The sequence below is a fragment of the Stylophora pistillata genome, chromosome 1 (assembly GCF_964205215.1).
Source record: "Stylophora pistillata chromosome 1, jaStyPist1.2, whole genome shotgun sequence".
Classification (NCBI taxonomy): Eukaryota; Metazoa; Cnidaria; class Anthozoa; order Scleractinia; family Pocilloporidae; genus Stylophora; species Stylophora pistillata.
The window spans coordinates 39,293,947-39,319,533 of record NC_142519.1 but is presented as its reverse complement, the minus strand read 5'-3'; the positions used below and the strand labels follow the sequence as shown (position 1 = coordinate 39,319,533).

Genomic DNA, 25,587 nt, shown 5'->3' with positions numbered 1-25,587 from the left:
TTTTAGCATTTTCCGAATCTTTATCTTCAAGTAATTTCTCAATTTTTCGCTGGGTCGATGAAGCGAATCGAGAAGCCATTCTTTTACCTCGTTGTCCGTGAACTTTACATTGCTTCACCGGAAATCGTGCATTGTGAGCGCAACCTACAAATTATTCACTAATCTGTAGGTACAGATTAGTGAATAATCTGTTTAGCCAATGAGAAGACAAATGGTGACTACAATGTATTATAATACCCAAAATTATGTCTTATATTTATCTAAGCAGAGACTGCCCAATTATAATCAGTTAAGGCCTTCCAGATCTCCCCATTTTTACTATTTGTCGCAAACACTTCTGAATCTCGAGGAGTCGTTTTAAGTTTGAAGAATGGAAAGCCAGTCTCCAAATATTTCCAAATATATTTAATTAGAAGTCATTCTCAGCATTACAATTTTTTGCCCGCTCTCATACTCTGAAAAATTGAATGGCTTATTTCATGAAAAATGATTAGGACGCACACCATCTTTTCGCTCTTTAGAATGTTTTTATCGCCTAGAATGAGAGAGAATCACCCAGACTGGATGTACATCATCCCCTCCGCGAATAAAGTGACACGTGACTCTGGGATACTAGAAGAAACGTCATGCCATAGTTAATCATGCTATCTAATTTATTTTTTTAATTAACTCAGCCCTTAGCTAGTCTCCAAAACCGAAACAATCATTCCAAACAAATTCCAAGAGTTAGCGAGTATTTTTTTTGCAGGATTGCTGATTTGAGCAAACAAGAGGCTCCTACTAATATTTCGGTAAGGAAGGATGTCAATCAGCCACAGTTTAATAACCAGGCGTCAGTGTATTATAAAGAACCGTGTGGAGTTGCCGTTCAATGGATTCTCCAATCTATAACCTCAAACTGAGTCGCTTCCGTGCGAATGGGCTGCTAGATAAATAGCGATGGCTAAAAAGTGTGAGAAACACTTGCACAATTGTAATTAAATGACATACCGAGATCTTTGAAGCCCGCTCTAACATTTCAGAGGATGTTACTGTCGGATTATATCTATTTGCACTACACCCGAATTACTTCTGAGATACCAATCAAGACGGGAAATAAGGAACTCACTAGACTTAAATCTCTATAGATTATTAAAATAGGACTGAATCAGTTCATCTTTTCTTTTTCGCTTTTATAAATCGGACTTTCAAGCAAAGTAACTTTTGAAATTCATAAAGTCGTTGATTTGAGTTTCCATTTACTCTAGAAAGCAATTATTTGGGATTCGTTTCAATCTGAAGATTGTCAATAGAATCGCATCATGGAACAAAATCTCGCATTCTGATTGGTTAAGGAAGCGAGGTATTAAGCGTGGAATTGCGAGTTGAAAACGAGGCTAAGTGATATTGTTATTTCGATTTTGTCATTTCGATTTCTCTCGCCTTGATGAAACCTGAAATAAATGCCAACTTCCTTCACATAAAGTGGATTGTTTTCAGGCAATTTAACTATCAGGATTAAACAATCCAGAACAACCAGGCTCTAACCTATTACATACAGTTCGTATTGCGAGCGTTTATAATGCAGAGTTTCTTTTCCAGAGGTCAGCTTCTCGTCCTCGTTTGGTGGATGATAGGGTTTGTAAGGAGGGACCGGGGGTATGGTGGCGGGGATGCACAATTTGGCCGGTGGCGTTTTATTGCTCGCCGTTGATTTTTTTCTCCCCCGACTTTATATTTTTTATTTGCAAGTAATAGAATTATGCACGAGACTGTTTCAGTTCCTCCCTTTACTCATATGGATGTGAAAGCAGGAAATAAAGATTTATGTAAGTTCGTACTTACAGTACATCGAGCTCTGTCGTCCTGTCGAAAACTCCCAGGGATAAGTTCTTTAACTGATTATTGGACAAGTACCTGTCAACAACAAATCACTACATCAGATGGTTAGATTTGCACTATTGGGCAATACTTAGAACTTTATATGACTCTTACCGGGTGGAGAGGGCTCAAACAGTTGCTGATTTAATTTTCAACTGGAAATGCACTGGTAAGACTGGGCCTTAACGGTTAACATAGTAAATATTACTTTAATTTTCTATCTCATCTGAGACAAAAAACATTGGTCGCGTAGGTTTGAGGGAAGGTTTCTTCGATGAGTATAAAGTGGGACTCGTTATACAACCAGCTAAGATAAAACTCTTTGGTTAAAGTATCATATAGACGTTAGTTCACGAATTTTGGAGATTTAGACTTCTATAATTTTTGTGTCACCGTGAAGGATATGAACCTGCCGCCTCTTGACTAACCCTCCCCCCCACACCACGCCCTCACTCATGCGATCATTATCGACGACTGTTTTCAATAGCTATAGAAATAAGTAAGTCGACACTGTATTATAGATCATATAATCTACTTCAAAAGCCACTCCCTCCTCTGTGAAATATGTTATTGCCGCCACTTTGACTAGAATGGTTCATTAAGCTCCCATCAATAAAATTTCGTTGCTCGTCAATGAGAATAAAGTAATATTATCTGAGGCTTACCAAAGACTTAAAACGGATTATTAGGGGAACTGAAGCTTTTCCACAATGTTCTATTGATTTGTGCCCATTTTCTCTTATGAGTCACTTAATTTTTTCATATAACATAAAAATACCCAGCGTGAACAACTGATTCTGAGTGGTCCAAGAGAGATAATTATGAAAGCAAAAGACCACACTTTCTATCGGTTTACTGGCGCAATAACCCACGTGAGGTGTTAGAGGTCGTGATGGGGTTAACGTCAGCGGTCTAAATTAAAGAAACCTTATTATGTTCTCTAACTTTTAGATTCCCCAGCCTTAATTAGTCTTCAAAACTGAAACAATCAAGACGGACCAATTCTGAGAGTAAGCTAAGTTAGATTTTTTCGCCGGATTACTAATTAAAGGTAACTGTCAACGGCAAAGGCTGCCCTCCGAAAGTAGCGTCCCACGTGCACTTCTACAGAAGAAACCATGAAAACTAGCTTTTATAACGTATAGATTGTGAAAACAACAAAAGTTTTGATAGGTTCTGTTTTGGTAGAGACTTGCAAGCCTTTAAAGACAAAACTGACGGTGTTTGTTTAACTGAATAACCAGCCTTCGCGTTACCGCGGACATCCAAACAAACTGGACTGTATCACTCGACAGATGAAAGGCTAAAAAGGCATGTGAGGCTTTTTCGATATTCCTATGGTACAAGAGGGAATCTTTATTGAGTTTGAACACAAAAAAATATTTCGACGAATGTTCTGGCTAGTTTTCATCAAAATCCGCCAAAAGTAAATACCCTTTCAATTCGTTTGAGTAAAGTTGATTCGCGTAAAAACAGATTTGAGGGTTTCGGCCTCCAAAGAAATTGAGTTTAGGTTTTTGTTGAGGGTCAAGGGCAAAATGTCAAGGGTTCAAACAAAATCAACGATATTTATCATTTCACCTATTTACTTAATTTTTTTAATAATTATTCCTATCTTGAGGTTAGAAATGTCCGGATGTCAACCAGCGCGTTTCCTCTCTCTTAAACGCCTTCTCACATTCTCCTTTGTTGCTTGCACGTGTTTCAATGCGTGATAAAGTCCATGGGGGGAGGATTTTTGACAGCGTTCTCCTGTCTAAGTAATCTTTGTTGGATACTCTTTGAAACCTGCCATGCCGGCTAGATATGGAAAAGAAACTAGACAATTTAGGGTCTGAAGTAGCATTCAATCCGCCTGAGGACGGAGGATTACTTTTATACCTCGGCTGCACAGACAAACCGGGCATTGAAACCAAGAGCCTAAAGAAAATGGTGTTCGACTACCTAAAGAACGAAAGAGCAACAGTACGACGCTGATAACAAGTATTCTCGTTATAGTTCGATTTTCCCTCTTATTTTGAAGCCCATGGTCCACATTGCATTCATCTTTTCTGTGAAATACTTCAGCCGTCAAAATTCATCGCCAAAAGCATTTCTTGTCGCTGAAACAGTCACTAGAAATAACCAAGGTTTGTTCAGTGCGTTATGTACCTTATTATCACTTATTTTCGAGTAACTTTAATTTCGCGTATTTGGAATAAAAATATTTCGCGAGACTTAAAATTCGCAATTTTCACGAAATCACCGTTTTTTAAGATAATTAAATTTCGCGAATCAAGCTAACTGGTGCTCGTTTTTTAAACTTCCATTTCTGTATTTTATTAAACCATAACGTAATACAACCTCAAAGGCAACAGACAACTGGCTGAAATATTCAACAATGTCAGCAGCTTAGTAACATCTTTTAAAAGGGCTGATACAAGCAACATGACTCAGATGATGAGAATTAAAGGCATGTGTTGAACTGAAATTTGAGCCGTCCTATTCGTATGTAAACTCCCAGCAGACGGAAAGCTTAAATAAAGGACTTTATGAAGGTCTCTAAATTTTGTTTCTTTAATTTTAATTTCGCGGCACCTTTTTTTCGCGGGAGTTTAATTTCGCGAATTATTTTAAATCGCGAAAATTAAGTCTCGCAAGTATAACTGATAATAAGAAAGGTGCGAGTCTCCCCAAATTTATAAACCTTGCTCCGCCCGGTAAAAAATAATTAGTATTCAATAAATTAAGTTAATAAATAAGTTGTAATTGAATGAAGGACAGTGGAGTTGTGGCGGTTTGGATCTCCACTGATGATTTCACTTCCGTTGGAATGTGTTGCTGAATAAGTGAATACCGCTAAAAATGTAATTAAATCGCATACTCTGATCGTTAAAACCTGGTCTAACATTGTAGAGGATATCACTGTCAGGTTATATTCGTACGGCACCCGAACTAAATTATTTCTGAGATAGCAATCAAGATGGGAAAGGAATTAACTAGACTGAAATAACTAGAGATTATTCAAATATAACTGATAGAAATTGACCTTTTCTTTCCTTGTAGCAGTGCAAGTGTTTCTGTCAGGTTTGTCAGTTCAAGTGATGTTTTCCAGGGGCGGATCCTATGGTTTTATGATTGATTTAAATTTGACTTCCAATCAAGGACAGTCTTTATTCGCAACGATAGGGTCTAAAAGTACTTACGAATGAACACGAGTGACCACGAGTGACCACGAGTGACTGAGAGGCCAGTCTCCAACTGTTTCTAAATATACTAGCTTTTAAATTCATTCTCAGTATTACAGTGTTCGCCCAAAAACATACTTATTTCATTGAAAATGGTTGAGAAAAGCACCATCTTTATGCCCCTTACAATTGCAATGTTCTCTTTTCCTACTATATGAGAGAATCGCTCAGACTGGGTGTATATCATCCCCTCAGCGAATAAAGTGACACGTCTTTTGGATATTAAAGGAAACGTCTTGCTATCTAATTTTTTAAATTAACTCAGCCCTTAGCTAGTCTCCGAAACCGAAACAGTCGTGACGGAAATATTCCAAGAATCAGCAAGTTTTTTTTTTCAAGGACTGCTGATTTGAGTAATCAAAAGGCTCCAACTAATATAGGGCATATAGGGACGGGTGTCAATCAGCCACTATTCAAAAACTCCAGCTTCAGCGTATTATGAAGGACAGAGTTGCAGGCGGTTTGGATTCTCTATTCCATATCCTCAAATCGCTTTCATACGAATTTGTTGCTAGATAAGTGACGATCGCTTAACGTGCGAGAAATACCCGCACAAATGTACTACAATAAAAAACTGTTATCTTTGAAGCCCGGTCTAACATTTCAATGGATGTCACTGTCAGGTTATCTTCGTACTGCATCCGAACTTAATCATTAGGCATAATGCTCATTGTTCTCGCAACATTTACTTGTGGTAGCGAAAAAATTATAGATCTGTGCTATTGGTGTCGAAGCGTAAACTGGTTGATTTTCATCGGACGAGATCTTGCGCCCTTTCACCCCAGGGAATACTGCTCTACCTCATTGACTTGTTAGGGCGGAGTTAGGAAACAAAGGCCTCGCCAGTTATTGTTTGTGCCATTGTTTCGTGTTATCATACTTTGCAAGCGAGTTTAAAAACCTAGCTGTTGAAAAACCTAGCTGTTGAAAATGCTAAAGCTTACAGCGGCCGTTTGCATCCGACTTTCTGCCAAACCATTTCAAATCAACAAACATTTCTCGTCATTGAATACCCCTCGAGTTTTATTGTAGTTTAAGCATTATGACTATAAAGAATATACTCATACATAGCGATTATACTTCTAAGATAGCGACCAAGAACTAGAGATTATTCAAATACAGCTGAATCAGTTCACCTTTTTTTGTTTTTCGCTTTTACACATCGGACTGTTATCGGAATGCCACTGTTAGGTTATATTTGTATTGCACCCGAACTAAATTATTTCTGAGATGGCGATCACAATGAGAAAGGAATATCATAACTTAAAAAAACTAGAGATTATTCAAATACTACTGAATCAGTTCACTTTTTTTCGCTTTTACAAATGGAGCTGTCATCGCGTAGTAAGGTAACTTATGAGATTCATAAGGTCGTCGATTTGAGTTTCCATTTACTCTAAAGAGCAGTTATTTGGGAATCGTTCCAATCTAAATACCGTCAATAAAATCAAGAAAGCTGTCAAAGCACCATGTAACAGTGCAAGTGTTTCCATCAGGTTCTTTATCGAGTTCAAGTGATGTCTCCCTAATGTTATAAATTGCGATAACGTACGTGCTTTGCGCTCTTTGTTAGGCCGCGCTCCCAAGATCGCATATGCCAATGTGGTTATCATTTCTAGTGATAGTCATATCCAGTGTATGGTTACAATCAGTAATCGCTTCTAGCAGTTCTACGTTTATTCAATTTTGGCTCTGAACAGTGCAGAGTTCCGTCAAAATCACCTTTCTTATCTGCTTTTTACAAATCAAACGAGAAATATGATACTTTTTAATCGATTTCTCTCGCCTTGATGAAACCTGAAAAAAGTGCCAACTTTGTCCGTATAAAAACGATTGTTTTCAGTCAAATTTAACCATTGGGATTCAACAAACCAGAAAAACCAGAAAGAATCTTAAAATAAATTATGTCAGAGAATTTTTAAGAGGTTGAGAGATTTCAGCAGTGGTTCTAAGTGTGATGCTGCTTCAGAAAATGTCATAACTCTGAGTATACGCTTTTGCAAAGTAATCACTGTCTTTAAATAAGTGGGATAGGTTAAACCCCAAACTAGGATACCATATGTGAGAAAGGGGTAGATTAGTGAACAATAAAGCATATGAAGTATATCAATACCAACATAGTACCTCAATTTTGAGGTTTCTACATTTTTTGACAGTTTTAGGCAGAGCTCATCAATATGATTCTTCCATGTCAGACTTGAGTCAAAGGTAACACCTTGATATTTTACCGTGGAAACTTGTTGGATATTCAAACCATCAATAATAAGATTAAATGACTTGCGTGGTTTTATTTTTGAAAATGTAAGACGATAAAATTTGTTTCGAGAATACTAAGTGCTAGTCTGTTAGATTTCATCCACTCTGCAACTGCTTTTAGCACACTATTTAACTTTAGTTCAAGATTGTTAAGGTTCTTATAACAAGAGCAGTAAATGTTAGTGTCATCTGTAAATAAGTGAAAGGGGAGCAATTTTGAAGCATTAGGTAAGTCATTGATTTATAACAAAAACAAAAAAGGTCCAAGAACAGATCCTAGAGGAACCCCACAAGTGACTGATGGGGAAGCAGTGTCATGACTATTAAGTATTAACACACACAAATTGTTCTCTGTTGGATAGATAACATTGAAAGCAATCATAGACTTTACCTCTTTATCCATAATGATGCAATTTCAACAAAAGAATACATTGATTTACTGTATCAAAGGATTTTTAGAAATCAATGAAAATACCACAGCCAAACTCACTGTTGTCAATTGAGTAACGAATAGATTCGGTGATACTCATGAGTGTGTGATTGGTTGAACACTTCTGCCTGAAGCCAAAATGAAGTAAGCAGTGAATATTATGACATTCAGGATGACAATAGAGGCTCTTATACGTAGCTTTTTCATAAAATTATTTTCCTTAAAGCAAATAGCACTCAGATATTGGCCTATAATTTATCTTTGTCTTGTCTAGAGCCTTTCTTGAAAACCAGAGTAACTCTTGTCAATTTAAGTTCATTTGGAAAAATGCCACAGAGAAAAGATTATCATTAATTAGGGACGAAAGAAGTGGAGAAATATGGTTTTAAGAACTTTTAGCAATCTGACTGGAATACTGCAAGGGCCTATAGATTTGTTATTGTCCATTTGAGATATGTAAGTAGACCTTCCAACTCTCACGATGTCGTCGTGAGACTCACGATTTCAAGACTTATCTTATGGTCTCACGATTTAACTTCGAAATCTCACGGTTTTCCAGAATGAACTAGACGCTCGAGGAGCATTCACTTGGGCTTCATTTAAAGCTATAGCATTCGCACAAAACACGAGTACAGTTCTAATATACATTCTATGCATAGCGAGATCTGAATTGTTGTACTTTTATTGACACTGTAACATCATTATGTTCCTGTACAGTAGTCATATTGAAAACTTTTTCGAGTAGATGACAGTAATCATCATGCCCTCTATTAAGTACTTACAACTCCATGGGAAGAGCAAACCAACATTCACGATATATCGCTTGTATAATAGTACGATTGGTTATGTACGAAAGACCAAATCGTACTTTACAACTATTGAACCCAATAAATACAAATAACAGAAACAGGATTTTTAACGGAAGAGCTAAGCTTAAATATTAACCTTACTATTCAAGTTGCTTCTGTCAGTATCCTAATCCAATTCGCTGTTGTTGGCGCCACCTTCGAAGTTGTGTTCGCGAACATTCGAATTTTATCAGCAAGTGAGGTGTTCGTCTCCGCATCATAGTTTGTTGTTACATCAGCTGTTCCAGTTTTGCCAGAGTTTTCGTAATTTGAACTCACATATGGCTCATTTGTTATCTCGCAAGAACTACTATGAACTTTGCACATTTGGCTAGCTTTCGAGCCATAGAGTTCGTGGACCGGCCCATTCCGAAAACGCCCGACATCATTTAGCGTGGGCCCACCACAAACGGCGTGTGCGTTTGTATGTGAGATGAGCGTATAAGACAGAAACCTTCGCCATATGGTATTCACCAAACACAGCATTCTGTAAATTAAGTTAATGACAAAGAGCGAGTTCATGACAACGCAACGATAGTTGTCACACTCTCATCCCCAGTTTCCGCACTTTAACCAAGGAACGCCTGGGACTATGACCCCCCTTTTGGCGACTAACAACGGCTTGCATTTTAAGACTCGGGCTTTCCCACGAAAGCCCGATTAATTACAAGCCCAATCAGATACAGCCTAAAATCAACTCAATTTATAAAATAATAGTTGCGAATGGCCACGTGCATTTCTCCTCACTGGGAATCTCGGCCGAGCTATTTTAAAACCTCGCTCTGAGGTCCAATTAGAGCTTGAAGTTCCCTTGGAAGGCTTTATTTCATGTGTTCGGTATGGCAGAACGAAGAGAGCGATCCTCCGAAAACGTCCAAGACCCTCCCATCGGTGTTTGATGCAATGATGAGCGCAAATGAGCGCCACATAATTAAGGTACTTGTTTGTCTAATTCGTATTAATTAATGCTAAAAGGGCACTAATTATGGCAGTTTGAACACTGCTACGTATAATTGTTAGCGATGAGATTCCTTCGTTTTGAAACATTTTTTGTAAATCTCACTATTTGGTCCTGAAAATTTGTTTTGTAGTTTTTTTATCAGCTGAAACACAATGGATACATCTCCTAAAAATACTTGGCAAGTTTGTTGATGTTAAAGATTATTCAGATCATGAATTAGATAATTTAAACTGGGAGGAAAAGTCAAGGTTGATTCAGAGTGACCCAGTGACATGTGCACAACATTTTGGTTACCAATTCAATCAGCTTTTAAAGCGCCCTCTAATAAGCAATGCTGCTCCGTTAGGAAAAATTTCAGACTGGTTTCAGAGTTGAATACCAGCAAAGAGGTTCACCACTTATTTGTACGTTAATTTGACTTGAAGATGCACCAGTGTATTATTGATCAAATAATCACTTGTGAAAAATCAGCTAATGATCCAGAACTGGGACTGCTTCTCAACAAACAGATTCATAAGCACTCTCAAACTCGCATAAAAATATCAAAGATGGAATGCAGATTTAATTATCCACAGCCTCCAATGAAATCAACTAGCATTTTACATCCTATTGGCAGTGATGTTTCTGAAAGTGACATATTATTAGAAAACATAAAGAAAATTTCAAACATATCAGTAAGCATTAGAGTGATATGAAAGAGGCGGATGACATCACTTTTGAACAAATGCTAATTAATCTGGTCATCACTGAACAAATCTACTATTATCTTGCTTTTTGATCCAACCTTAATTCTCCCAGCATAATTCTGAAAAGAAATCCTAATGAACAACTACAACAGTGCCTGTCTAAGTGCATGGAGAGCAAATATGGATATAGTTATAGTTTGTTTTGGATGTTTAGGCTTGTGCAATGTACATCGTATCATACATTTCAAAAGCTCAGAAGGGAATGAGTCAGCTTTTTACAACAAGCATGTGAGGAGGCAAAGAAAGGAAATCGAAATTGCAGCATAAAGCAGCAAGAGTGAGATATTGAGAATAAATTTTTAAATAGTGAGGAGATCAGTGCTCAAGAGGCAGTTTACATATATAGTTCATCAGCTACCAACAAGGAAAAGCTCTAGAGAGGTGATTTTTATCACCACTTCACCCCCTGAAGAGAAAGTTCAGCTTTTGAAACCAACGAATGAAATAGAAGAAATGGAGGATGACTCTGAAGACATTCAGTCTACTGATCTTATTTAAAGAGGTACATAGAAAGACCAACAAGCATAGAGAATGTTACTGGCTGATTGGTCTGCATTGTATAACTCACCCAAAACCTCATTTGGGAAAAAATCTAAAACTTTGAACACAGATAACCTCCTACTTGAAACAGGGAAAGATGATGATGATGATGAATTCGCTGATTTAGACTTTAGAAACCAAAGCAGCATATAAAGCAGTGCTTTCAATAAGATTTGAAATAGGTGGCTACCTCGGTACAACACCCGCCAGAGAGCGACTTGATTGCGACTTAGCGTGGCGACTGTGACTTGAGCGTGGTGAAATATACCCGGCGACTCGCAACAGAATAGCCGCCGGAGCTCCGGCGGGTGCCAGGTCTTATTGAAAGCACTGATAAAGCCTAGAATAATTAGAAGTGTTTGGTTCAATGTGAAATCTTACTCTGAAGAACATTTCTGTGAACTTATTATGCTTTTTACTCGTTGGCGAAATGAAAAAGCTGATTTAATAGGCAGTAGCTCTTCATATTAGGAGCATTTCCTTCTTTTGAAAGAAAAAGTAGACAAACAAATGCATTAGTATGCTGTCTGCAGTGAACATATGAATGACATTGAACAGCATTTACATGACATAGAAGTTAGTGGTTCCCAGTATGACTTAGTAGCACCAAATGCACAAAATGTTGAACTGCAAGATGAAGGAAGCTCTTGGTAATGAAGATTTACATCCTGATTTCAATGAACATTGACCTTTCAGATGATTTCAAAATTCCTTCCACATCACGCCACAATAAGCCACCTATATCAAGTGAATTACCAGATGATGGTTATCGTGGAATGGTTTAGATTTTGAATAAAAAGGAAAAAGAATTTTTTATCACATTTTGCACCAGAGTGAAACCCCAGAAACTCCTTTTTATCGCTTTCTGAGTAGTGGAGCTAGTGTGGGAAAATCACATCTTCTAAAAGCCTAATGTATCAGGCAGCCCTTAAGTATTTTAACACAAGAGCTGGCAGTGATTTTCTTCAAATTTATGTCTTACTATCAGGTTCAACTGGGAAAGCTGCTTACAACATTAAAGGTAAAACTATTCACAGTGCATTTACTATTCCAGCCTATCAGTCATTGAAAAATTACAAACAATATATCTTGACTTAAATAGACAAAACACCTTGAGAACTCACTTTGGAGGTGTCAAATTTATAATTTTTTTTATTCTTGGAGGAAATTTGAATATGTTTGCCATACAACTTAACAATAGGCTTAGAGATAGTAAGGGTTACAAAGATGATTTTGGTGGTGTTTCTTTTATCACCATTGGTGATTTGTTCCAGTTAGAACCAGTAAGAGATGACTACATATTTAAAGACCTCCAAAATTCAGTTTACACAGTTCTTGCTCCAATTCTATGGCAATTACATGTATTAAGCACTTTTCAATGTTTGAGCTCACTGAGATCATGTGGCAAAGAGATAGCAAGTTGTTTGCAGAACTTCTTACTAGGTTATGTGAAGGTAAACACACAGCAAGTGACATTGTAAAATTGAAAGAAAGAGTTGTGCAAGAAGACACAAACAACCCATTTGATGCACCCCACCTATATAAACAAAATGCAAACTAAGGTAGATTAATTTAATGATGAAGTACATAATGTAGATATAGGAAACAAAAACAGAATCACAGCACGAGACAGTGTTATTGGAGCTAGCTCTTCTGAGGTTTAAGGAAAAATATTAAGACAAATTTCAAATGATCCAAGAAAAACTAAGCAGTTGGTATTGAACCTCTACCTTGCTGAAGGTGAATTCAGCTTGTAATGAATATGTGAACTGAAGATGGCATGAAAAATGCATGGTGCTGGGAATATCATCAAATTTGTGCAACTAAATCAGTAAAGCAAACACTCAGGCATAGTTTGGGTACAGTTTGATCACTCAGATTTTGGTTAAAAAAACTAGACATGAGAACAGACATCTCTATACCCAAGGAATTGACCATGGGGCAATTGGACCCCAGTAAAACCAGTTACCATACAATTTTTTGTTGGTAAAAACAAAGCAACTCAAGTTGTCAGAAAACAGTTTCCATTATGCCCTGCAGCAGCGAAAACAGTTCATAGATCACAGGGGGATACTGAAACTAAAATTGTTGTCAACTTAAGTACTAAGAGAACCACTCCACATGTACACTCTGTGGCACTAAGTAGAGTTACCACCTTTGAAGGCTTATATATATAACTGATCTCAGTGAAGACAAAATTGTTATCCATGCCACTGTTGAGAAAGAAATCGAGTGATTAAAGGCCCATTTGCAACCGAGATGCCTTGCGCGCCTGGATCATTTTTTGTATATGAAAAATACGCCATTTTCCTCGTAGTTGTGGAATCACTTTGATATCTTCTTGCATCTTACTAATTAGGGCTTTCAAAGTTCCATCTTGAATCGTGTGCGAACAACAAACTATCATAGTATCAATATCAGTAGTTTTTAATTCTTACATGTATGACGGTGAAAAACGTTATTTGAAAAGTTGATGCCACCGAAGAAGCGGTCAAGAGGAAGGCCGAGTCTGCCCGGCTTGGCAAAGGTTATTCGACTTCGAGAGTCTGTGTATGATTTATGGAGGGCAAGGAAAATAACCATGGGTTTTGGCAACACTACAGACAGTGCTTTTGCAGAAATAATGCTATTGCATTGTTCCTACGATGGAACTAGAGACTCTGGGGATATTTTTTTGAGGTGAGAATAATTATTTGACTGATTTTACTTGAGATCCTGAGATATGTATGTAAGGGATCTCATTTGTACAAGTCATTATTCTATAATTGAAATGAGTAAAGGAAATCAGTTTTGGCCAATATTGGTTATTTGTTTATATTTTCTTTAGTGCTGAAGCCGAACGATTTCCTTGAACATCAGGTAAGCTTTTATACAGACAAGTATACAAGTTTTATACAGACTCGATTTATGATTTTTCAGTCTCAAATATTTAGCTGCAAAATGTTTTAGTACTGTGTTCTTCACCAAATCTATGTTTTTCTTTTTAATAGTGTCTGTGAATGACTATAGCAGTAGCCTCCCAGCTATGTCCACTCCAGTTCGTGCAGACGGCCCTGTGCCCAGATTTGTCTCCCCTTCAAAACAGATTGGAACGTCAACTGCAGTCTCTGACAGGTACTATTGGGTAATTCCACAGTATTTTGGACATAAAGCTTTAAGAAATAAAATTGACTATAAGGACAATTAAGCTCTATTTCTGTACTGGTTAAATGCCAAATTTGTATCAAATGATACTTTTGAGATGTCAGCACTATAATTTTGTGTCATAAATTATCATAAATTAACCTTGATACCAAAAAACCTGTCACGGAGGGGACATACATTAAATAAATATTGTACATCTGTCTTAAGAAGAAATCTAATAATAACTGTCAGGACATTAAGTTGTTTACCCAGACTTCGTATGTTATTAAATTTGTTTCTTGGCTTTGTGCGGAAGAGATGTAATGCTTTGTCCAACATTGAATTGTCCCCTCCGTGACAAAAATACCCACAAAAATTATGATCTTTCTAAAATAAATGGGGATAACTGCAGGAACTTCTGTTAATTTATTGAAGTATAGGCATACAAACTCAAAAGTGGTAAAGAGTTTCTTCCACTTCTTTTTCCTTTTAATAATTGCTTTAAAAAGATAAAAATGTCACGGAGGGGAACTTTTGTCACAGAGGGGACTTTTCTGTCACGGAGGGGACATTTTTTGTCACGGAGGGGACTTTTCTGTCACAGAGGGGACATTACTGTCACAGAGGGGACATCACTGTAATGGAGAAAAATTAACTGTCACTGAAGATAAATGTAATGTAACAATTAAACTATACTCTCCTCACTTAAGAGAGAAATTAATGTAACTATTGAGTTTAAAATTCAAGTTAATTCACATCAAAAGTGGATGTGAGTAGAACATTTTTACTGTCAAAGGAAGGGTTGCACATTTCATGACTAATACATGGAGAAAAAGTAAAGGATTTTGGGATTGTAGGCTCTGAGCATGATCACCACAGCACTGGCAGTTGCTTTAGAGTTGAAATGAGTTCTAAAGAGAGGACAAAGAAATACAGAGAAAGATTGAAAGAAAATGATGAAAATGATGAGATGGTTAAAAAGAAAGATAGAGACCAAAAGAAAAAGGATTACTTGAAGAAAAAAGCAACTCAACCTGAAGTTCTTAGAGCCAAAGAAAGAGAAAAGAAAAGAAAGCAGAGAAAAAAAAATGGCAGAGTTAGTCAAGAAAACAACGAAAGATTCTAATAGGATCAGCCCCCAGATGCTTGGAAAGGCACTTAGCAGAGCAAAGAAGCACCTGCCAAAATGCCTTCAAAAAAAAGTACAAGTTTTAGCAAAGATGGTTCAAGATCTGTCCCCCCGAAAACGAAAGGCAGTGGTAGATTTATGTGACAACAACTCCAAGAGTAGAAAAGAACACAAGAAAGACAGGAAGAAAAGATGTGATGCTCTGACTAGTGATGAAATACGAGAGGTAGAAGACTTCTACATAAGAGATGACATCAGCAGGATGCCTCCAGGGAAGAAGGATTATGTGTCTGTCACACTACCTGATAGTAAAGGGGAACACAGGCAATAAAGATTGCTTTTGTTCAAAATTGGAGAAGCCCACGAGCTGTTCAAGGAAGAAAGCAACATTCAGATTGCCAAATCCAAGTTTGCAGAACTTCGACCTCCCCAAGTCATTTCATCATCTGCATTTGGCCAGGAAGTTTGCATTTGTAAGTATCACGAGAATATAGATCTTCTCCTCCTGGGATTGTCAAAACTTGGCACATCTGACTGTATATCAAGTGAAGAAGCTGTTGCATAGACAGTATGCAGTCTTGACTCTTGCAAGTGTGTTGACAGAGTGTGCAATAGCTGTGGCATCACTGAGCCAACAGATCGTCTTTTTGAAGATCTAGATGAGGATAGTTTAGTATCATATAATCAGTGGCAAACAGTGGAAGGGGTTGTGAAGAAAAATCTTGTGGAGTGTACTATTGGTGAAGCCAAGGAACATCTGCAAGCCCAGCTGAGGCCATTTAGTCGCCATGTCTACAATATCAGGCGTCAGTTTCAAGAGGTAAGGCACCTCAAGGAGGAACTTAAACAAGATGAAATCATTATTCATGAGGATTTTTCAGAAAACTTTCAGCTATGTCACCAACGTGCAATCATAGCATCGCACTGGTCCAATGAGGCAGTCACAGTATTTACTGCAGTGGTATACTACAAAGATGACCAAAAGCAACTGAAGCATCTCTCATACGCTCTTATTTCAGATGAGCTGTCTCGTGATAAAGCAAGCGTTTATGTGTTCAACAAAGCAATTTTGAATGCTGTTAGTGAGAAAGTTGCTTTCAAACAGGTGCATTATTGGAGTGATGGAGCTGCCTCTCCGTTGAAGAACAGATTTAACTTGGCCAATGTATTGCACCATCCTCTTGATTTTGGCATTCAGGCAACTTGGAGCTTCTTCGAGACAGCACATGGTAAAGGGGCTGTTGATGGAGTTGGAGGAGCTGTTAAGCATGCTGTTTGGAGAACAATTCTGCAAGGCCGTGAAGTTGTAAACAGTGCTGAAGAGTTCGCAAAGATTGCCAACAAAGAATGCCAGAAAATGACTGGCCAAGACAAGATGACGTGGACAGGGTGCATTACAGTTGTATTTTTTATGGTCCTGTAATGCTGGAAGGCAATCGCCCATTTACTTTTTCAGTGCAGGGTGAAGTTGAGAAAGTGCACCTGTTTTTCAAAAAGCAGCACTAATTCTGAGCACAAGAAAGCCCATGATAACTGTCTGTCTTTCAGAGTATTTATGAAAATGAGATTTGAGCTTTTTGGAGGTTTATTTATTATTATTATTATTTATTTATTTATTATTATTATTATTCACTTAGAGTGTACTGGATTTTAGACTACTTTAGTATTAACTGGATATTGTCAACAGTTAGCTGTACAACAGTACATATACAAGTATTAAAACTTGTAAGTCATTATCACCTCTGAATCTGTGGCACTTTTGTTTAATATTCAGCTTATATAATTATTATAATTATTTACATCTTGCACATCATGCATGCATGCATACTTGCAGTCTACAATGCAGTTTTAAGCCTTTTTATTGAGAGAGAGAGACAGAGACACAAAACCTTGAAATATCTGAGTTGCTTGCATTTTTAGTTATACATGTAAGTTTTAAAAATGTTGTATGTTTTTGTATGCACCAGGTCTTATTGAACCACTGGTGCTATCTTGAGTACTTTACATTAACCTAAAGTTTCCAAATAAAAACTAAAAAAGACATGAAGGTTTTTTTAAGAAATGTGTTGTATCATATGAACAAAACAGCATGACACAACTTTCCAGAATACTTTCCAGCCATAAATTAAATGTTTTTGAAGGCTTGACGATACATACGACAGCCAACCTTTTTGATGTGGTCAAGCTTTAAAGAATGTCTTGAAAAAAAATTAATTAAACTGGGGCTGTAAACTCATATTAAGGCTGGAAAATTGGTTTAAATTGGTTCAAATTGATCACTGCTGCCTACTGGACAAAAGGTCCACTCCGTGACAGTCCCCTCCGTGACAATAACAACAAGCACTTACTGTTCCTGTACAATGTAAGAGAGGAGGACGGCCTTTTCCATTTAAGGCAGTTTTATTGTTGATTAACATCTAAATAAACTATGCTGCCATTATAGATTCACAGAAATCTGACATTAAATTTAAACTTTCAGTTTTCATAGTTTCTCTGGTCCCCTCCGTGACAGTCTAAATGAATGACTAATTCCCCCCACATGTGGAAGAAGTCGTTTGGAAATAGTTTGATTTAAAACAATCATTAGCTGTTCTATCCATTAGAAGTCCTCAGGGAACTGAATTATATTAAGCTGGGGAGCTATCCATGATATTCTCTTCTGAATTGTCCCCTCCGTGACATGCAAAATACTGTGGAATGACCCTATTTTTGAAAAATGGCAGTTATTAAAAGAATTTGGCACAGGGTTTTTAAAATGTATATATATATGTATATATCTATATTTAATATTTTCTACTGAGTTTTTGTGCCGAATAACTTTTGCTACTGTAATTATTAGAGATACTGTGATATGTGATTCAAACAAAACATGATTTGTGTACAGTTTTTATTGGTTGTGACTCTTCTTTCATGGACCTTTTTGGTGGTTGATTCCAGAAATTAGTGCATACAAAAAACGGTACCAACATGTGTGATAATTATTTTTTAGATGGCTGCAAGTATTTACTCTTGATTGTTTTATTGTATTCATTCAAGTTTTGTTGATATCACTGGAGATCCAGAGAAATCAAGGTTGGAGGTGTTTGCACAAACCAATAACAGTTTGGCAGAGAATCCATATTCTGTTCTTAGTCCTGATCAAAATGATAGTGCAGACAGTGACAATACAAGTGAAGCAGCTGAAAGTGTCTTTGCCATCTCAGCCTTCGACAACGACCAATATCTAGAGCTGGAACAAAGGTATGCTCACATGTGGCTATACTGTATACCCGGTGTATACCTGTGTACTAAGCGGTACATTTTAACAAAACACCCTTAAGCGATTTCTCATTCCAATGCTTTGATCAAGTGCAGGCAACAGTAAACAATTCAGGTAACATCGAGAAACTTCTAATTACCAAAGAAGCATATTGAAGCGCACAGCTGTTCTCTCTGGCACCCTTCGGCTTGAATAAGCGCCAAGAATTTCACTCCAAAAAAAGAATAAACTATAATTAATGCGGAGAATTTTTTTCAAATTGGGCAGGCATCAAAAATCCCAGTCTCAGTGTTAATTAGGAATTTTAGTACAATTCTCGCCTTTCAAGTCAACGCTGGTTCCTTAAAATTTTCAGTGGATTCCACAATTTTTCCATTTCTTTAATTATGATAATTTTTCGCATTGTAATTACTTTGTTTGTTTATATGTGTCATCACGCCCTATATAAATCTATTTAAGGAAATTGTAAGTCATTGTATTACAACTGATGAAGGTCTCGGACCGAAACGTTTTTTATTAAACTTTTTAGACTTTTTATTGAGTATATGTCTTCCTTCGCTCGAAGTTGTCTGTCCTCGTGTGCCACACTACTTCTCCTATATATATATATATATATATTTAATATTTTCTACTGAGTCTTTTGCTACTGTAATTATTAGAGATACTGTGATATGTGATTCAAACAAAACATGATTTGTGTACAGTTTCTATTGGTTGTGACTCTTCTTTCATGGACCTTTTTGGTGGTTGATTCAAGAAATTAGTGCATACAAAAAACGGTACCAACATGTGTGATAACTATTTTTTAGATGGCTGCAAGTATTTACACTTGATTGTTTTATTGTATTCAAGTTTTGTTGATATCACTGGAGATCCAGAGAAATCAAGGTTGGAGGTGTTTGCACAAACCAATAACAGTTTGGCAGGGAATCCATATTCTGTTCTTAGTCCTGATCAAAATGATAGTGCAGACAGTGACAATCAAGTGAAGCAGCTGAAAGTGTCCTTGCCATCTCAGCCTTTGACAACCACCAGTATCTAGAGCTGGAACAAAGGTATGCTCACATGTGGCTATACTGTATACCCTGTGTATACCTGTGTACATCTGGGACATGTTGACTTCTCATGAGCATGCTGCAGTAAGAGTTGTATGTTGATGAAAGAGCCTAAAAATATGTTCATGCTGTTTGTATGTGGCTGGACACAGGGGGGGGAGGGGGGGTGAGCTCGAACAAATGCTCCTCGAGCAAAACCATGTGCAAATAACAGTTCTGATCCTCAAATTTGGGAATTATGTGCTGAATTTTGGAGACACTCCCAGAATGCTCAAACTTATGAATCTTTACATTCTGTACATGTAGCATGAGTGTCATTTTGGAAGAATTCCACGGGAATCAGACATGTCCAGTGAGGAGGTTGTGGAAGAACATAGTGAGTTTGGCGAGTGGAGTTTAGGTGAAAATGAACCTTATGAGACTACTGATGGTACTCAACATTTTAATGAAGCTAGGTATGTGATGTTTGGTTATGTCATAGGTATAAACTGGAACAAATAACTCTTGTGAACAGACTATGCACAACTGTACAGACAGTTATTATCTTGTCATAATTATTACACATGAAATTCTTATAAGCACTTCATGTTAAAATGAACCACTATCATTGTTAGATGTTTTATTATTATTATTATTATTATTATCTCAGTGAATTTATTTTCATGAATAAAATATTTATTTGATGCTTATTTACAGCATGGACATCAGCTCTGAGGAAGATGAGTGGACACTGACAATGATTGATCCTCTATATGGTGACAGTTTTGTCAGTAGCCAATCCAATGAGGATGAATGTGTAGCTGGTGATGAGCCTGGTCCACAGTCAGAGGAGCAGGTGGTTGAAGGCTCAAAGTCAGTAGAGAAAAACAAAGAGAAAACCTTGAAAAAGCTAGAAGAAGCATTTTCTCAGTTGACTGATGTAGACCTCAAGGCATACTTTGCTTTACACTCGCGCATGAGGGTGATTGTTTCCATCAATAAGTTGGTAGAACTATCCACAGACACATGTGCTTTCATTAGTGGAGGGAAAGTTTGTGGAGAAGTTCTCTGTGTAACACAAGATGTGACTTCCACTGGATCACGAGTTGAGATCACAAGGAAATGTAGAAATGGGCACAGCCAAAAGTGGATTTCATCAGAGGTCCTGGGAGCAAAGCACAATTCAGATTTTTATCATAATGATAATTTGTTGGCTGCAGCGATAATAATTTCTGGTAACAATTATAGCAAATTTGCTCTACTGTGCAAGGCCCTAGGACTGAGCATCATTAGCAGCAATACATTCACACGTTTTCAGAAGCATTGTGCTGCTCCTGTTATTAGTGATGTTTGGAACAAAATGAATGCCCTGATAGTCGACGTACTTAAGCAGTATGAAGAGATATGCTTGTGCGGAGATGGCAGAAATGATTCACCTGGTCATTCTGCAAGGTATTGTGTCTATACCTTGATGGAACATGCCACTGAAGTTGTCATTGACATGGCTGTTGTTGACAAGAGAGAAACTGGTGGCAACTCTGTCACTATGGAAAAGGAGAGTGTTCGACGACTCTTGGAAAAAATGACCACTGTTCTTCCTTTTAGTGAAATAGCGACAGATGCTTCATCCTCTATCATAAAATTGGTGCGCGAAATGAAAGGTACATTGGTTAGGGATCTATCTAAGAAATATTTTTAGTGTAGTTAGAAGTAATGCACTTGTAGGCAAGTGATCACTTTATCTTTACCAGCAAATTCTGTTGGTAAACTTGATTATTACAAAATATGTAATAACAAATGCTGGATTCAAATGAAGTTGATGCTTGAAATTTTAATTAAAGTAGACACACGTCAGATGTGATATAATTATCTGAACTTTCTGTCTATGAAAGAATCATTACCTGCAGTTTTCATTTTTACAAGGACATAAAATGTCAGATAGAGCTATAATTTGTGTGGCTGTGGTTTAATTTGTGTCAGTGAATGTAATGCTGCTGGTATATTGTTTTATTTCTTGACAGGTAAATTTCCACAACTAGAGTTGCTCCACTCGCTTGACATTTGGCATAAAGCCAAGAAACTTAGCAAGTGTATTCACCAAGTAGGTGGCTATTTCATTTTCTTATTAAAAAGTGATGATGGATAATGATACATTTCTCTGACTAATAAACACTTATCACATATTATTTATAGAAGATCAGTATGGCTGAATTCCCAGAAAAATGATTTTAGGGGCAAGATAAAAAAGAATTCAAGAACATTTTGTGATTAAATTGGAAGCAAATAGTGATTCCTAACAGATAATTTACTTCGTTTTTGTCGCAGGCTGCTCGAGTTAAAGGATGTGAATCACTTAAAGAGTGGATTGATGATATTGTGAGTCATTTTTGGTTTTGCTGCCAAAACTGTGAAGGACGTGTCGGTGAGCTAAAGGTAAAACAATAGAGAGATTTTTGATGTACTCCTCATTCAAAAACTTTATTCAGACATTATTACTCCTTTCACTACAATTTTTTACACTTGCAGTCCTCCCTATGCAGTGTGTATGTAGTGTCCTCTTCTTTGGTAATGCTTAATTGTAAAGGATTCAGATGTGACAACATTTTTACAAGTGTTTCACAGCCAGATGTACTTTTCAATTACACAAGTCATGGGAATGTTTGAGACCTCCAAATCAACAATACTGCACACTTTGTGTGTCTACTGAGTGGCAGGTTAGACTATTTTGAATCATCCACTTGCAGGAAGTTTGGCTTGGGGTACTACATCATGTTTGTGGTGAGCATAAATGGGCAGAAGGTGAATGCAGACATTCCCCAGAGGAGACACCATCAAATGGAAAGACCTACCTGAAGAAATCTTCAAAAGCTTTGGCAGCTTTAAGAAAAGTGGTCCTTGATAAAAAGTGGCTTAGTAACTTGGCATTCTATGTTCGTTTCAAGTTCGTCTCCAGTAATATCACTAACCGTACAATATTATTAGGTCATAAGCAGAAGTTAAAACTGGAATCAGATTGGGGCAATTAAATACATGGTACTGTAAGTGGGAAGGAGAATAACACTACACAGTCAATTAACGGATTTTAGTTATGTTTCTTTCATTCCTGTAATATCAGTGGAATTTAAACTTTTTTAAGCCTAGAAGGGAGAGCGAATTTGGTTCAAAAGATCATCAGGTTTCAGTAATCAGGGATAACAGTTATTGTTGTACAACTGAATGTAGGGAAGAATCACAGTATGAAACTTATTCTTTTCTTTGGAGGGTTGGGGGGGGACAAGTCAAGTAGACAGACCATTGTCTTAATTGATTAGTTGTATGATCTGTGTTTCTTGTAGGCACACAAGTGTTCTTGAAAGCTACAATAGTATGCTGACAAAATATGCTCCCAAGAGAATGGCATTCGAGTAAGAAACTTAGAACTTACATTTCAAGTGACTCGTATCATGATGATTATTTATAGTGGACCGGCTCTTTTGAATTGATCATGTTAGTAGTAAGAGTTGTGTAATGTTAATTTGTAATCATAGCTGAAAGAACCCCGTCTTTTGACTTGGTGTTTTTTAGGTATCCTTACTTCATCATGCGTACTATGCTGGCTGCCATCGACCACAATATGCATCTTTGTAGAGGGCAGCAACTGAATGCAGCTGGAGAGGAACGTGGCCACAGAAAGTACTCTAAGCGCACACAAAAATTCCATGCAGAGACTGTCAAGGAAGAGAAAGCTGGGTACTCCTATTTCCCCTTTTTCATGGCCGTAGTGATTCAAAGAATGCTAATAAACTCAGTCAGCCAGAGTCTTTGTCACAGGGCAAGGCTGTACATTACTGTCAAATGAAAATTAGCCAACATACATGTATACATTCATATTTGAAACAGACTACACAAATGACAAGATTGCTTTCATTTAATTAGAAATCAGCAGTAATAGTACTAATAGCAATAATAATTAGAGCAATAATTTTCATGATAATAAAGTAAACAAACTGTCTTTCATTTGATAGCTAGTCAAGAAGTGGCTTGTGAAATGTGAGTCATTATCCAGTATCACCAGTTGTTACGAATTATTTTACTAAATCCATTTAGTAGACCTGTTTTTCATAGGACTAGCATTGTAGTAGTGTTACAATTTCAAAATTCGTGTTCCCTTTTTCCCCTTCTCTTCAAACAGACTTCATTCAGAGGCATCACTTAGAGAGGACATGTGTACATGACAACAGCACTGTCTTAAAGTTCTCCTGCGATGAAGAATACAGCTTACTGAACAGTCTCTCAAGATTACATCAAGTTACTTCTGTCAAGTAACCACAGCAAAACAACATACTGCAAAATGCATGTTACTTCAACTACAAAGTTATGCTTGGATCACTTTAATCTGCACTTTTATTTCATACGGATATTACATGATACAGATATTTTATTTAATACGGATTCCATGAACGACTTCATGATGCATACCTGAGCTTTAAGAAGTTCTTGGACAACTCTGGAGTCACTACCACCGACAACAGTCCTTCTCAGGACTCCACTCACCCGGACTATCAGACTACACCTTCACATGTTACCCCCGGGTTCAAGCCATTTACTGCACTTAGGACTTTATTACATTTAGGACCAAGTGTTATTACTTTTAGGACTTTATTACATTTAGGAAAGTTATTACATTTAGGACTTTATTACATTTAGGAAAGTTATTATATTTAGGACTTCAACAAGGTGTTCCTCAGGGGAGTGTCTTAGGACTAATGCTCTTTAATGTCTTCATTAACGATCTGTTTTATCATGTTACGCAAGCCAAGCTGAATGTATATGCTGATGACCACCAAGTGTACTACTCAAACACTGATCCAGTTATATTGGGAAAATGTATTTGTAGTGAAGTAGCTAAGGCAAGTCAATGGTACAAAAATAACGCTAAACACCAAGCGCTTATTTTGGGAAAAACTGATCACAATTTCTCTTTCCCAACTAAAAATTCTCTAGATAGTTTTGGTATGAATATTGATAACAGGCTCTCTTTCGACAAACATGTATCCACTATATGTGAAAAGATCAACATTCAATTTAAAGTTATGCAAAGATTCCGAAAACTCATCGCCAGAGACACTCTATTAAAGCTGTATAAGGCCTTCATCCTGCCGCATTTTTCTTACTGCTCGTCTGTGTGGCACTTTTGCGGCACCCGCAATTCTGGTAAGGTGGAGGCCTAAGACAAGCGGATTTTAAGGTTCCTTTTACAAGATTATGAATCCTCGTATAATACGTTACTGAATAAGGTCAACTTAAAATCTCTTCAAGTCAGACGCCTACAGAATTTTCTAATCATATTGTACAAGAGTTTATTTTTTACTAACTATCCAGGATATTAAATGATATGTTTACGTCTAGATCTACGTCCTATAACTTACGTGGTAATTACATCTTGTCCCTTCCAAAACCTAAAACTACAACATATGGCCTTCACTCTTTCTCTTACTTAGCCGCTAACTTATGGAACTCTCTCCCGGACACCTTTAGAACTTCCAATTCTCCAGACTTTTGGCGCCAAATACTCCAATATGACTCCTTTGTGTAACTATACTGAATTTAGTAGTATAATAATATTTAAATGATGTTAATATGGAAGTATTTATCATCATTAATGTATTATAATTCATTCATTCTAGTTTAGCTTATTCCTTTTACTTCATTTTAATCACTCGAAGATATTAGCTTACAGCTACTCTTAAATTCGAGGTAAATAAAGTTTATGTATGTATGTATGTATGTCTGAAATTTGAATACATTACACCGGCTCTCGTAGACCTACACTTGCTTCCTGTATCGTTCAAAGTTCAAATTTTCTTTTTTCTGATATTAAGTCGTTAAACAATCTAATATTTGTTATCTCTAAAACCTGCCTCCAACTATGCTCATCGCTAGTCTACAAAATCTCTTCTGTTCTTTCCAAGGTCACCTGCTCTACACTTGGGGATTGTGCTTTTGCACATGCTACTCCTACCTTATGGTACTCGTTGCCGTTAACAATCAGATCCTGTAGCAGCATAGCTACTACTAAGAAAGAACTCAAAACACTCCTTTTTAAGAAAGCGTTCAGTACTAGTTTACAATACATCACCCCCTCTCCTCCTCGCTTTCTTAAATACAAATAAAACCTGTTTCTATTGCCACTTT

At 37.1% G+C, this 25,587-nt stretch overlaps 3 protein-coding genes across 8 annotated transcripts in view; 2 read left to right on the top strand and 1 right to left on the bottom strand.

Annotated features, from left to right (window-relative positions):
* The window catches only part of LOC111346380 (uncharacterized), an 87,885-nt gene that overhangs the window by 53,040 nt on the left and 9,258 nt on the right, over window positions 1-25,587 (bottom strand). The window contains exon 3 of the mRNA XM_088747485.1: window positions 1,825-1,896. Coding sequence (XP_088603611.1) covers window positions 1,825-1,896 — 72 coding nt within the window. The remainder of the gene's footprint in view (window positions 1-1,824; window positions 1,897-25,587) is intronic.
* Window positions 9,211-13,727, top strand: LOC148742451 (uncharacterized). The gene is made up of 4 exons (XM_088755948.1): window positions 9,211-9,557; window positions 11,857-11,889; window positions 13,339-13,547; window positions 13,696-13,727. Exons 1-4 carry the CDS (start codon window positions 9,450-9,452, stop codon window positions 13,718-13,720), a joined length of 375 nt encoding a protein of 124 aa, XP_088612074.1. The 5' UTR covers window positions 9,211-9,449; the 3' UTR covers window positions 13,721-13,727.
* On the top strand, window positions 19,296-25,175 carry LOC111347484 (uncharacterized). 6 transcript variants are annotated; one of them, XM_088755842.1, is made up of 9 exons: window positions 19,296-19,434; window positions 19,741-19,889; window positions 20,131-21,074; window positions 21,435-21,514; window positions 21,739-21,789; window positions 22,158-22,354; window positions 22,749-22,817; window positions 22,978-23,142; window positions 23,585-25,175. In XM_088755842.1, the coding sequence occupies exons 2-9, from the start codon at window positions 19,780-19,782 to the stop codon at window positions 23,625-23,627; spliced, it is 1,659 nt and encodes a 552-aa protein (XP_088611968.1). In that variant the 5' UTR covers window positions 19,296-19,434; window positions 19,741-19,779; the 3' UTR covers window positions 23,628-25,175. The 6 variants fall into 6 exon arrangements, 5 of the variants coding, with proteins under 5 accessions (XP_088611968.1, XP_088611963.1, XP_088611970.1 ...); XM_088755837.1 differs by having other exon boundaries at window positions 21,739-21,846; XR_015999617.1 differs by lacking the exon at window positions 23,585-25,175 and having other exon boundaries at window positions 21,739-21,846; window positions 22,158-22,343; window positions 22,978-23,119.

Excerpts from the sequence above, each read along its gene's own strand:
- LOC148742451 (XM_088755948.1), top strand. The coding sequence starts at position 9,450 with ATGTGTTCGGTATGGCAGAACGAAGAGAGCGATCCTCCGAAAACGTCC. Across the intron at positions 11,890-13,338 it reads AGCTGCTTACAACATTAAAG|TTGATGCCACCGAAGAAGCG; the intron begins GTAAAACTATTC and ends TTATTTGAAAAG. Across the intron at positions 13,548-13,695 it reads TCTGGGGATATTTTTTTGAG|TGCTGAAGCCGAACGATTTC; the intron begins GTGAGAATAATT and ends TATTTTCTTTAG.
- LOC111347484 (XM_088755837.1), top strand. The coding sequence starts at position 19,780 with ATGTCCAGTGAGGAGGTTGTGGAAGAACATAGTGAGTTTGGCGAGTGG. Across the intron at positions 21,515-21,738 it reads TTAGCAAGTGTATTCACCAA|GCTGCTCGAGTTAAAGGATG; the intron begins GTAGGTGGCTAT and ends TTTTTGTCGCAG. Across the intron at positions 22,818-22,977 it reads CCCAAGAGAATGGCATTCGA|GTATCCTTACTTCATCATGC; the intron begins GTAAGAAACTTA and ends GGTGTTTTTTAG.